The sequence below is a fragment of the Myotis daubentonii genome, chromosome 5, assembly GCF_963259705.1.
Source record: "Myotis daubentonii chromosome 5, mMyoDau2.1, whole genome shotgun sequence".
Lineage (NCBI taxonomy): Eukaryota > Metazoa > Chordata > Mammalia > Chiroptera > Vespertilionidae > Myotis > Myotis daubentonii.
Genome location: NC_081844.1, coordinates 97,571,957 through 97,585,296, shown reverse-complemented (window position 1 = coordinate 97,585,296; position 13,340 = coordinate 97,571,957). Strand labels below are relative to the sequence as shown.

General features: G+C 48.3%; 2 protein-coding genes across 4 annotated transcripts in view; both read right to left on the bottom strand.

Moving 5' to 3' along the window:
- The window catches only part of PTTG1 (PTTG1 regulator of sister chromatid separation, securin), a 373,674-nt gene that overhangs the window by 298,117 nt on the left and 62,217 nt on the right, over positions 1-13,340 (bottom strand). The window lies entirely within an intron of this gene.
- Positions 5,952-13,340, bottom strand: part of ADRA1B (adrenoceptor alpha 1B) — a 49,220-nt gene continuing 41,831 nt past the window's right edge. For both annotated transcript variants that reach the window (XM_059699080.1, XM_059699079.1), the window contains one exon: positions 5,952-6,624. In XM_059699080.1, coding sequence (XP_059555063.1) covers positions 6,020-6,624 — 605 coding nt within the window. In that variant the 3' untranslated portion in view covers positions 5,952-6,019. The remainder of the gene's footprint in view (positions 6,625-13,340) is intronic.

The following is a 13,340-nucleotide window of genomic DNA, read 5'->3' as shown; positions in this document are numbered from 1 at the left end:
GGCGGTGGAAGAAAACAAACTGGACACCAATATGCACAAGCCTGCAAAAGGAGGAAACGGCAACCTCCCGTGATTTAAAAGGCCCGAAAGCAATTGCCGATGGATTTCTGGAAACAGGCTCCCTGAGCTGCTTACAACACTGGCCCCGGGGGAGGGGGGAAGCAGCTTTCCATCTCAGTGTTTAGCCAAGTGGGTCCCTGCAGGGGATCTCGAGGGGGAGTAAAACGTGGTCCTTTTCCTCAGGGGGTGCCTGCTCAAGCACAGTGTTCTAAGGACCACCTGGGAATCAGCAGGGGAAGTAGGAGGCCGCCTCAACCCTGCATGAGCTCCTGCTCTGCAAGAGCTTGGTGGTGGTGGTGGTGGGTGGTGGTGGTGGTGGGTGGTGGTGGTGGTGGTGGTGGTGGTGGTGGTGGTGGGTGGTGGTGGTGGTGGTGGTGGGTGGTGGTGGTGGGTGGTGGTGGTGGGTGGTGGGTGGTGGTGGTGGTGGGTGGGTGGTGGTGGTGGGTGGTGGTGGGTGGTGGTGGTGGTGGTGGGTGGTGGTGGGTGGTGGTGGTGGTGGTGGTGGGTGGTGGTGGTGGTGGTGGTGGTGGTGGTGGGTGGTGGTGGTGGTGGGTGGTGGGTGGTGGTGGTGGTGGTGGGTGGTGGGTGGTGGTGGTGGTGGTGGGTGGTGGTGGTGGTGGTGGGTGGTGGTGGTGGTGGGTGGTGGTGGTGGTGGTGATGGGGGGGAGGCTGGGGGGGTTGGAGCTGCATTAGCTATATGCACTGGCCCTCTCCACACCTGCTCGAGGCAGCATGCACATACAGGAAGCATCTCAGTACTGATTCACCCTTCAGATGGGGATCCATGGGACCTTTGGGTAGTGCCGCTGGATGGTATTTTGTGCTGCTCATTCATGTTTCTATCCCCAACCCCCATCACGTTCCCTTCAAGCAGGCAGCAGGCTTTGTGCTTCAAAGTTTCAGGCAAGGCGTGAACAGAGGGGATTCAGAAGTTGCAAGGTTTCCTGGCTTTTGTTTTCTAAAGTCCCAGACCAGAAAGAGGGCAGAGTTGGGGTGGGTAGGGGAGAAGGGCCCTTGAAGAAACAAGAACGTGAGAAGAGCTTCCTTCCATACAGAGATTTATCCAGGCTAGGAGTGTGCAGAGCAATGTCGGTCGGCTCTTTGATTCAAATCCTTGTCTCTTCCACCTGGAAGTCATACCATCTTGGACTATTACCTAAACTTTTCTAAGCCTAAAAATGAGACAATACTAATGCCCACCTCATTGATGTGCCCTAACATTAAGACTTTAGTCCCAAGGTTCTGAGATATTGATCCTTGTTATGGGCTGATTTGTGTGTCTCTCACCCGCCCCCTTAAAATTCATATGTTGAAGTCCTAGACCCCCAGTACTTCAGAATGTGATTGTATTTGGAGCCAGGGTCTTTAAGGAGGTAAATAGTGTAAAATGAGGTCATCAGGGTGGGACCTAATCCAGTATGATTACTGTTCTCCTAAGAAGAGGACATCTGGATACAGACACACACACAGGAAAGATTATGAAGTCACCCGTTGAAGACGTCCATCTATCTATCAGCCTCAGAAGAAATCAGCTCTGCCAACATCTTGATCTGGGACTTGCAGCCTCAACTGTGAAATAACAAATTACCGTTGTTTAAGCCATCAGTCTGTGGCACTTCGTTATGGCAGCCCTAGCAAACTAACATAACCCTAAACAAACTTCGGAGGTCCTCAAGGTTGAGCAGCAGAAAGCTGCCTGTCCTAATTTAAAACATTTTTAGGCTTAAAAAAAGGAAATCCTGCCATTTGCAACAATGTGGATGAACCTGGAGGGCATTATACCAAGTAAAATAAGCCAGACATAGAAAGACAAATACTGCATGACCCCACTTACATGTGGGATCTAAAAACACTGACTCGTAGAAGCAGAGAGTAGAATGGTGGGTGCCAGGGGCTGGGAAGGGGGAAAGAGGGAAGTGCTGCCAAAGGCACAAAGTTTCCATCATGTGGGACAAATAGCTTCTGGAGGCCGAACACACAGCATGGTGACGATGGTTAACAGCACTGGATGGCAAACGAAATTCGCTAAGGGAGTAGATCTTAAACATTCTCACCACAAAAAAGGTAACTATGTGAGGTGATGGGTATGTGAATTGGTTGGAGTGTGGTAGTCCCATTTCACAACATATATGTATATCAAAACATCACATTGTAACCTTAAATATATACTAGCACAATTTTTATTTATCAATGATACCTCAGTAAAGCTGGGGGAAAACAATGAAACCACAAAGCATATCCTTCCTGGCCCGATTTTCTACGTTTTTTTCTATCATGCCCTCTGTCTACTTTGCAACTCAAGGCCAGTAGGTGCCAGACCTCAAACCTTGCCCCGCATTTTACCAGCTCTGTCGAGAGAGTACGAACACTTGCTGGGTACCAGTTAGGTATGAGGGTAACGGTTATGAAAGTGAATTCCAGGGGCAGACCAAGTAGAATTCTCCAGTGTTCCGTTTGTTTCTAGTAATCTGTTAGGGAATAACAAACTCATAACTTTTACTAAATTTCATGTTTACCCTTAGTTTAGGTCAATCACCTCTTTGAGTAATGTTTCTTCACACTGTAGGACACAAAATTCTTGTACTATCATAAGCTTGTGTCTTTTTTCTTCAAGGTAGACCCTGAGTCCTAAAACACTGGAATTTGATTAAAAAAAAACCACCGAATTTATTTTCTTTGCCTTTTTATTCAGATTTTCTAAACTTTTGATATCAAAGTAAATAATTGAATAATTAATATATCTGCTAATAGCTACTGTTTGTCGGATGTTATCCAAGTGACTGGCATGGTGTTTTACCTTCATGATTTTATTTGACCCTCCAAATGTTCCTATGAAGTGGGTACTATTATTATCCTTATTTATTAGTTAAGGAAACTAAGATTTAGACCCAGGTCATGAGTTGCCTGAGGTCACACAGCTACTACATGGCAGAGGTGGGAATTTGAGCCCAATTCTGGAGGATTAACAGTTATCATACCTTCCCGAACCACTTACCTCTTTGATTGGCAGATGTGTCCTTGTGCCTCAGTGACAACAAATGACTCAGCAGTGCTTGGGTGGCCTGGGAGAATAAAGTAGGGCTGCTTTGCTGCCAACTAGAGTAGAGAGGACCTGTTTGCCCCAGAGCTCTTGAATTGTGGGCCCTCCTGGGCCTGACCACCGGGAGATGACCTGGAGAGGTCAGCGTAATGCAGGGTCTGGCTGGGGGTAGATCTGGAACACAGCATTTTTGGGGGATGCGAGCCACGGCCTGGTAAACCTCCCTTCTGGAAAGAGGCAGGAGGCTGCCATTGCCTCCCTCTGCTGCCTGTGTGGCCTCCAAGTACCAGTAATGCGTGAGGTCATCAGAACTGAGTGGCTCAGGAAATGCCTTTGGTGCCTGTGGCTTCAGATATCTGAGGTCCAAATTATAACTTGCATCTGCCCAGTGATTTACAGCTCAGCGTTTATGCCACAATGATCTCATTGACTCCTTTTGGCGTCCTGGTGGACTGTGATGGTCATATCCATTTGACAGATGGGGAAACGGACCAGAAAAGGCAAGGTGAGTGCTCAAGGTCACGAAGAGTGCCAACTTGAACCCAGGCCCCACTGATTCCCAGTCCTATTCACTTGCACTGGGCCAGTAGTTTTCAAACCGCACTGTGTGGAGTTCTAGGGTGCTTGGGAGGGCCAGAGGCAAGGACTGAGGAGGAGGTGGAGAAAGAAGTGGCCCACTTCACTCTGGGCCACACCCACATCAGGATTCTGTGTAAGGCTGGTTTGAAACATTTGTGTTGCTAACAAAGTATTTTCAGAGGATTCCCCAAACTTCTTCTTCCCTGGGAATTGGATTCAGGCTCCTCTTTCTCTACAGGGGCGAGAAGAGACCTACTTCCTATTGCACTCAACTCCAAGATGGCAACACGTGGGACTGTAAAAGGTACTGGGTCCAGTTTAGTGTGATGTGGTCACATTATTCATCTTAGTCTCCCCCTCTGTAGAGACGAGGGCTTGGCCTACATAATTCTGAAAAAGCAGTTTAGCTTAAATAACCTGGGGGTCTGGGCTATCAGGCTTAGTTAATCAGATCTTAAACAGGGGCGAGTCACCTGAAATGACATGAAAATGTAAAGTTTTTTTGTATGTGAATTTTTCTGTAAGTATGTCTATAGTTTTCATCAGAGTCTTAAAGCAGACTGTGATAAAGAACTTCTAGCTTCCCAGGACTTTTTTCTTTTTCTTTTTTTGGCAGAACTGCTGGGAAATCTTCTTTTTTGGGGGGGAGGGGTGTTCAAGTAGTAAGAATGATATGAGAAAGCTATTTGCAGAAAGGAAACAAGGGCAACATATAAAGATAAGCAGAGCTAGATAAAAGAGTAAGAACCCATACATTTTGTTTAAGCCCCTAGATCCAGCCATGCCTGATACCCCTCACTTTTTTTCAGCTACATGAACAACAGTCTCTCCTCTCTGAAAGCATTTTCTACTTCAGTTGCCTATAGAACACAAGATAGATTGAGACCCCAGATAGATTTACTATTATTGTAAGAGGCCCTTGCCATTTGAAAAAATCGTGAGGCTCAACTTAGAAAAAGGAAAGCAGTGAGAAAAGGGGATTGAGGTGGGAATGGATATTCCTCATGCTTTTTTTTTTTTGAATTGCAGGTAAGAAAAATACTCCCTACCCTTTATTCTTTTAGCAAACTGGGGGCTTTTAGAAGTAGGAAAGACCTTGGAATCAACCCCATCATGACACAGGTGGGGAACCAAGACCTAGAGAGGGGGCGTGACTTTCTGGAGGTCATACAGTCATAGGCCTGATGCCAGAATGGAGGTTACTTTCTGAGGTGACCCACTTCTGTGTGACTTTCCTCAGTGTTTCTTTCCCAGGCAGCCGCCAGTTAGAAGAACTTAGGAGGGATCTTGTGCCCAGGTGTGTTGCTTGGCCACATGGATCCATATCTTATCCAGAAAATTCTGCGGTCTGGGTTTTTTTCAGGTTCTGTGGGCACAGGCAAACAATGGAGTGTTTGGCCTAGGGCTGCCGGGAGGAGGTGAAGAGCCCATTTCTCTGCTGGGTCCCACCCCTCCCAGGTGACAGACCCACCGAGGGTCCTGTCCAGGATTGGGGTCCAATTGTCAGGGCCAGGCCAGACATTGCCCAGTGCAGCCCACAGCAGGAAGATTCAGATATTGCTGAGTCAAAGGCAGACAAGCAGGATTTATGGGACAAGTGCAAGGGGTCACTTGCAGCCACAGGGCCAGATCTGTTTAGCTGGGGAGTGAGGGTGGTGGGGGCAGGAATAGCAAAGGCAGAAATGGATTCCATGGGGCCCCCACAACTATTCCCCACAGCAAGGCCGGAGGGACTGGGACACACTTGCAGGGGAAAGAAAAGGACCCACCAGACCCTGCCTGCCACCCCTCAGCCCCCACCCCATCACAAATTACTCACAGCCGCACAGGAGAAATGATCTTTAATGTCCGGCTTTGTTTCCAACTCCGCCAAAGTGCCAAAGTGCCAGCGTTCAGTGTAGTACAAAGAGGGGTTGAGAGGTACGAAGTCACGAGACAAACAAGGCTCCCACTGCCTCCTGGGCGCGCACTCGCTCTGCCCGCGCCACACACACACATGCAGACCACACGTACACACGCACGGACACACGCACAGACACACGCACGTGTACCCACGGTTAAATACATGTACAGAGGGACTCATTTTTATATATATACACAGAGAGAGAGGCGTAATCCCGGCCGGCGTCGGGTCCCCCAGGCTCTCGGCATGCTCGGCCCAGCTCTGCGCTGTACCTGGCACCCATGCCCCTGCCAGAAAAGCAGCTGCCCCTCTCCCCACCCCCCTCCCCCCGTTTCCCCTAGGGCCCGGCTCTCCCAGGCGCGGACCTTCCCCTCCCCTCCGCCCCTCCCCCCACCAGGATTTCCTTCCCAGGGACAGGGAGCTGCGCGCGCGGGGCCCTACAACGGCCCGGGCGCCAGGGGCATGTTGGTTTTGAAGCCGGGCTGCCCGTTGGCCACGTCGGCCGCGGCCTCGCCGCCCTCGCTGCTGGCGTCCCCTTCGGTCACGGGGCTCTCGGGCTCGGCCAGGAGCTTGAAGGTGAAGAGCGGGCCCGAGTCGCGGCGGCCGCAGTGGCCCGGGGGCTCGGGCAGGCTCAGGAGCGCGCCGGGCGCCTTCCACTCGGGGTAGGCGCACAGCTCGACGGGCGGCGGCGCGCCCCCGCGGCCCAGGTAGCCGGGGCTGGGCGAGGCGGAGGGCAGGGTCCGCTGGCTGCCGCTCAGGCAGCTGCCGCCGTCGTCTAGCGAGTCCTTGCGCGACTGCGAGCGCTCCAGCGAGCAGCCCCGCGTCCACGGCCGGTAGGTGTAGGCGCAGTTGCCCAGGCGGCGGCGGCGGCGGCGGCGCCGGCGGGCGCGGCACTGGCAGCCCAGGATGCGCAGGAAGGCGCGCTTGAACTCCTTGCTGGAGCACGGGTAGATGATGGGGTTGAGGCAGCTGTTGAAGTAGCCCAGCCAGAACACCACCTTGAACACGGTGTCGGGGGGCTTCAGGGTGGAGAACAGGGAGCCTGCAGGGGGAGGGTGGGGGGCACAGGCAGAAAGACAGACAGCGGTTTGTGAGTCGTCAGGCCCTCCAGGGGCTGCACCCGAGCAGCACCCGCCCGCCCGCAGGATCCTCCCTGGGTCTGGAATGCTCGCCTGTCTGTCTCAAGAGGAATGAATGCTACATTCACTTTCAGGGCCAATACGAAAACTCCGCCTTCGCCCACGAAAGCTTTCCTGCTCTAGCCGAACATCATCTAAGCTCCTATAGCTCTAGATTTCCGAGGGCAGCGCTCACCAGTTTCTACTACAGTGGTACTAGTCACCCACAACTGCACGCTTCTCTCGGGTCAGAGGCACTCTGCTGGGCACTTTTATTTGTATTGTTTTATCCATCACAAAACACCATGAAGTAGACGCTCATTTACTTCCATGGCAAATATGAGATACATTACAGACCTTCCTGAGAAAGGTAAAACTTTAAAGGCAAGAGAAGACAATGAAAACAAAGATCTTTTTGATCTAGGAATGAAGAAAAATGACCCAACTCCTCAAAAAGATAAACTACAAGAAAAGGGTGGGAGAAGATATTTACAATGTCTAATAAGACAGGCAAAGGGTTGATATTTACAAGGCATTCCCAGTAGAAACATGGACAAAGAAAATGAACAGGAAATGTATAAAACAGGAAACCTGAGGGTTAATGAGCACATGACAAGAAGCTCAAAATATTAGATAGCCAAATAGATTACAATGAAAACCATACAGAAATATAACTTATATCTGTTAGGCTGGCAAAAATTAGGAAGATGGACGACACCAAGTATAGGGAGAGCTGTGGGGACTTGGGGAGCCTTCTGCATGGCTGGTGGGGGCAGAGGCTGTGAAGACTGGACAAGACTCTAACACCGTGTGGTCCAATTAAGTCTAACACACCTTCTAACCTAGCAGCTCTGCTTTAGGGCACAGATCTCAAAGAATTTTTACATACGTCCATTAGGGACACGTATGAACATGCTCAGCGCAGTGTTGTTTGTGGTGACAGGGAATTGGAGAAAGCCTGGGTGTCCCTCACAAGGAATTATGAACGGCAGAGTTCCATATAATGACCATCAGGAGATGCACAGCATGGAGACTGTGTAGCACGTAGAGGCCCCGGTTGACAAGTCCATATCATAATATGGAAAGTCTTAAGTACATTGTTCTTTGTGAAAAAAAAAAAAAGCAGGACACAATGAGATTTATAACAATACTATTTAGGTAACATGCCAGACAACCACACACATTTTGCAAAATTACGTTCAAATTAAAAAAATACATATTAAACACAAAGGAATGACTTAAGGTGGAGGCAGAGGGAAACGGGAACGAGGAATGGGAATAAAAGGAAGTAAGTCAGTAAAATAAGAAGGATGCCCAACACACACCTATGATGATGAGACGGTATGAATCCCTTTGAATGTGAGGTCCCAAACATTTTATGTTTATATTAAGTTAAAAACAATTTCCATTTGAAACGCAAGGCAACTGAGACTTGGAGAGGTTAAGTGATTTGCTCCAGGTCACACAGCATGTTTGTAATATAGCTGGAATTTTAAACTAAATTCTGTTAGAATACAAAATACACTGTGTGTGTGTACTTTTTAAAAAGTGCTACTAATAATACTTTTTGTGGAAAATGAGAAAATATAGAAAGCAAAAAGAAAAAATATTTTAAAAGTATACATAACCTCTCAATGCCGAGAAATCACATTTTGGTGCATGCACTTTCAGAATTTTTATATGTAAACTAGAGGCCCGGTGCATGAAAATTTGTGCACAGAGGGGGGTGGGGGGGAGTCCCTCAGCCTGGCCTGCACCCTCTTGCAGTTCAGTCTGGCTTCCCTCTGTGGGAGGCAACCGGGCAGGCAGATCAGGGGATGGCACCAGCTGGTCCCCCCATCGCCCCTCCGCTGCCCACTGGTTGCTGCCACCCCCCCATCACCATCCCCTCCCTCTGCCCGCTGGCATGTGCCTTGGCTGACCTGGCACTGCCTGCTCACTGGTCCTGCCCCCTCGCCAACTGGTTGGTCAGCCGTTCGGTCGATTTGCATATTACGCTTTTATTCTATAGGATATTTTTTAAAAAATGGGATTATATTTTACAGGATATGTTGTAACTTCAATCTGTGTCTCTAACCATGCCACTCTGCCTTTTATACAGTGACTTTTGTATCCCTGTCTTATCTCCTCTATTAGATTGTGAGCTTCCCAAGGGCCTGGTCGTCAGGATCCCCTGTGAATCCATTTGTTGAACAGAGAGCATGAACCTCTAGAACATATGGATGCGAGGGGCTTCAGCAATCATGTCCAAACTCCTTGTTTTACAGGCGGGGACACCAAAACCCAAAGGGTGGCTGAAGAGTCCACAGGTAGGTGGTGGCAAAGATGCCACAAAGATTCCTATCTTTGATTCTGGATTGCACTTGAGTCCTCCCCCTTTACTCCCTCGCATCACTTCACCTTCTTATTATTTGAGGTTTAACCTGTTGTCACAGGGAGCCTTCTACTTTTCTGCTTAGCAACCCAGGGATGGTGGCTGGGGGGAGATGGCTGGGCTCCTGGTGCAGGGCTTAGTCAGAGAGGGCTCCACTTGGGAAGAGAGCTATCCATCCCCGATGCTAATTAAGTACACTCACCTCTTTTCTCAACTCAGGGGAGCTGTGGGAGTGGACTACATTCTGGGTTAGCTTTAGGGGAGGTAGATGAGGTCTACTTTGTGACAAGGCTTGTACCATTAGGTTTGCATCTCACCACCCAGATACTTCTTTGGATTGAGACACTGCACAGAGGCCCCAGCTGAAATGCAAATACGGCTATTCTTCTCCCTCAGCAGATTTAGGCAGGTCCCCATTGGATGGGGACAGGGTTTGAGAACTCAAAGACCTGCTTTTGAACCCCACCTTTTTGTGTGTTGGCTGTTTGACTTTAGAAACGTTATTTGGCCCTTTCAGACTCAATTTTCTCATCCATGAAATGGGGACAAATAATCTGTTTCATAGGGTCGTTTCAATAGATGAAAACATCCATGTAAAATTCTTGACACAGGGCCTGGCATCTTGAAAATAATACTAATAAATGGTGGCCATTTTCCATACATACTTTATATCCTGGCCTAGTCATCACCCTCCTCCAGGAATCCTGCTCCTCACCTCTCTCAGATTGACTTCTTTATTCTCTGCCCCACAGAACATCGACAACCAGATCTTATTCTCTTTTTTAACTTTTTATTTGAGTCCTAAGTATTGTTAAGCAATCCCAGGGCTGGCCAAGTCATTGTTCATCACCAGACATTAAATTCCTGCTGGGCAGGAACCACATCTTTATTTCCTTTTTTCCCTCTGTCCAGATTTTTATTCCAAAATGATACATAAAGGGACGAATAGGTAGAGGACAGAGAATTTTTAGGGCCAAAAAACTACTCCATATGACACTATAATGGTGGATACATGTCATTGTACACTTGTCCAAACCCATTAAATGTACAACAGCCAGAGTGAACCCTAATGTAAAGTATGGATTTTGGGTGACAGTGATGTGTCAATGTAGGCTCATCAACTGTAACACATGAACCACTCCAGTGAGGGGTGTTGATAATGGGGGAGGCTGTACACATGTGGCTGCAGGGAGTATATGGGAAGTCTCTGTACCTTTTTGTAAATTGGGTGTGAACCTCAAATTGCTTCTAAAAATAAAGCCTATTAAGAGAACCTCACTTAAACTAAATATGCAATACATGCTGAATTTTAAAAGATTACACATTGCAAAAACACTTTAGAATATAGAGTTCAAATAGAGGGGACCAGAGTTAATAGTTTTGTTTTTATCCTCTTAGGATATTTTTAAAAATGGAGTCATACACATACTTTTCCCCAAATTGCTCTCTTTGCATCGCATATATATAAGACACTTTCCCAAGTCAGGACGTAATTGTGCGACACCACTCCTCCACCCCCTACCTCCTGCTGAATTACATCCTACTGTCTGGATACACAGTCGTTTTCCTAACCCTTTCCTAATGATAGCCAAATAGGCGACTTCTAATTTTTAGCTGTTACAAACTGCAGTCACAAAAAGCCCCTTGCATTTGATTTCTGCACGTCTGAGTGTTTCTGTAGAATGAATTCCTATCAAAGGAATCACGGGGCCAGTTCCACATTCAAGCAAAAGCACTGACAGCCAGCAGACTGCCTTCTGAACTGGTGGGTGGCAGCAGTTCACTCTCACACTGGCTGTGTATGAGTACCAGGGGCCTGCCACCCGAGTCACCTCTGCACTAACACAGCAAATGATTATTATTTTTGTAAATCACTGTGGTGGAAACCTGATTCCAGGAAGCCTGTGTCTGAAACCTCTGTTCGGTGACTCGATGTATCGTTTTGGGTAAGCTGCTTTCCCTTTCCACGCCTCAGTTTCCCTCCTTTGGGTGAGTTGTTTGATCTGGGTCCTCTCTGGCCTTAGAATTCAGCCTGTGAAGTCTGAGATGGAACCCCCCCCCCCCCCCCTCCATCCCTGCAGGGGTGTGTCAGTTTCTCTAGACTCACCACACAGGGGCAGTGTAGGTCTGGGACTGGACCAGCTGGTGCCTGAGATTCCTTGCATATTCCGCCCCTTCCCTCCTCCCTCTCCCCCTAGCAGCATAGCAGTTACTGGGAATAGGGGCCCTGTTTGCCACCCTGGCCCACCCTGTTAAGCCTAGTTAATTAAGGAAGGCGCAGAGCCTCTTTGGCATGAAAGAGGATGGGTGGCAGGGATCTTTTCACCTGGGCATCCAAACAGACCTCGGGGAGCCCACAGTGCTGCCAGGAGAGGGGAGTAAATATCACCAGGAACTGAGGGTTCCTGGAAGCCTGCTCTCTGCTGGAAGTCAGAGCTGTGCTGGGCTCTGTGACAGTGCCACAAACTCGCTGTGCGTGTCCCTGAGCCTGGCTCCACTTCTCTTGCTTAGGACATGGTCCGGTGCTGCCTGCCCTGTGTCTTAGAATCATGGCTTGCCAGGGCTGGGGAACCTTCCTTCATAGAGCTCCGAGAGGACAGGTGACTTGCTCAAGGGCATTCAGCTGGTAAATGGCAGAATGACCATCAGAACCTGTTTAAGTTGCTCATTTGGTTCCACAAACACTTATTGGAACATTGGGGTTAGTGGTTAAGGTTCAGCTCAGAGGTCACAGGTAGGCAGCTGTGTGGCCTTGGAGAAGCTACATGAGCTGGTGTGGCTCTGTTTCCTGGAAAATAGGGAGGGTGATAGTTCTTCTGTGCATGGATGAGATGAGCTTATTAGGCTTGGGAAGTGCCTAGCATGTTGAGAGCACTCAAGTGCAGCTATTCTAACTGCTTCAAACACAACTACTATTACTACTGCCAACACTGCCATCTCTGCCAGTATTACTGCTACAAAGATGAGGAAGGAGGTGAAGAGGTTGAGATCTGTGCTGACCACGTATTGGGACTCTTACTACACTGCTCTTTATTTAAAAAAAATTTTTTAATTGATTTCAGAGAGGAAGGGAGAGGGAGAGACAGAAACATCAATGATGAGAGAGAATCTTGGGTTAGCTGCTTCCTGCATGTCCCCTACTGTGGATAGAGCCCACAACCCGGGCATGTGCCCTAACCAGAAATGGAACTGTGACCTTCTGGTTCATAGGTCAACATTCAACCACTGACCCACACCAGCCAGGCATGTTCTTGTGGGTCCCACCCAGGTGGTTCTTGAACCAGCTGAAACTGTAAGTGACTTTCACCCATTTTTCTGGGGGAGAATCCACTGCTGTCACCATGGGCTTGAAGGAGTCAACAACTCTCAAATGGTTTAGGCCTCACTTGGTTAGGTTTCCAAGCATCAGTCAGTCAATCTACCCCTGGACCACCTGTTTTGTTTTGTGTGTTTTTAAAAAAATATATTTTATTGATTTTTTACAGAGAGGAAGGGAGAGGGATAGAGAGTTAGAAACATTGATGAGAGAGAAACATTGATCAGCTGTCTCCTGCACACTTCCTATTGGGGATGTGCCCGCAACCAAGGTACATGCCCTTGACTGGCATTGAACCTGGGACCCTTCAATCCTCAGGCTGATGCTCTATCCACTGAGCCAAACTGGTTAGGGCTTTACTGCCTTTTTTTTAAAGGCACCTCACTTTTTTAAAAAACTTAATCCTCACCTAAGGATATTTTTCCCCATTGATTTTTAGAAAGAGTGGAAGGGAGAGAGGGAGGGAGAGGGACAGAGAAATATCTATCATATCTATCTATCTATCTATCTATCTATCTATCTATCTATCTATCGGGTAGGTAAGAGAGAAGGGGACACACACACACACACACACACACACACACACATTGGTTGGCTCTCGCACGTGCCCAGACTGGGGCCAGGGACTGAACCTGCAACCCTTCAGTCTGTGGGCTGACACTCTAACCACTGAGCGAAACTGGCCAGGGCTGAGTCAACTCACTTTTGGTATCTATATTTAAAAAATATTTAAGGAAGCTTTTATCACTATTTAAAAACCTGTACTGTTTGCTATAAATAGAATGTCATGGTAGAGAAAAAAAAGATCACTCCACACAGTGGTGGGTCCAAGTTCTGCTCTTTTTCAGAAAGGGAGATTAGCTAGGGTTGAAGGGTGTTGAAGACTTGCTGCCCTAAATTGAGAGGAATTCCTCTTTGAGGAGCGTGAAGGATTGAAAGAGAAGTGAACC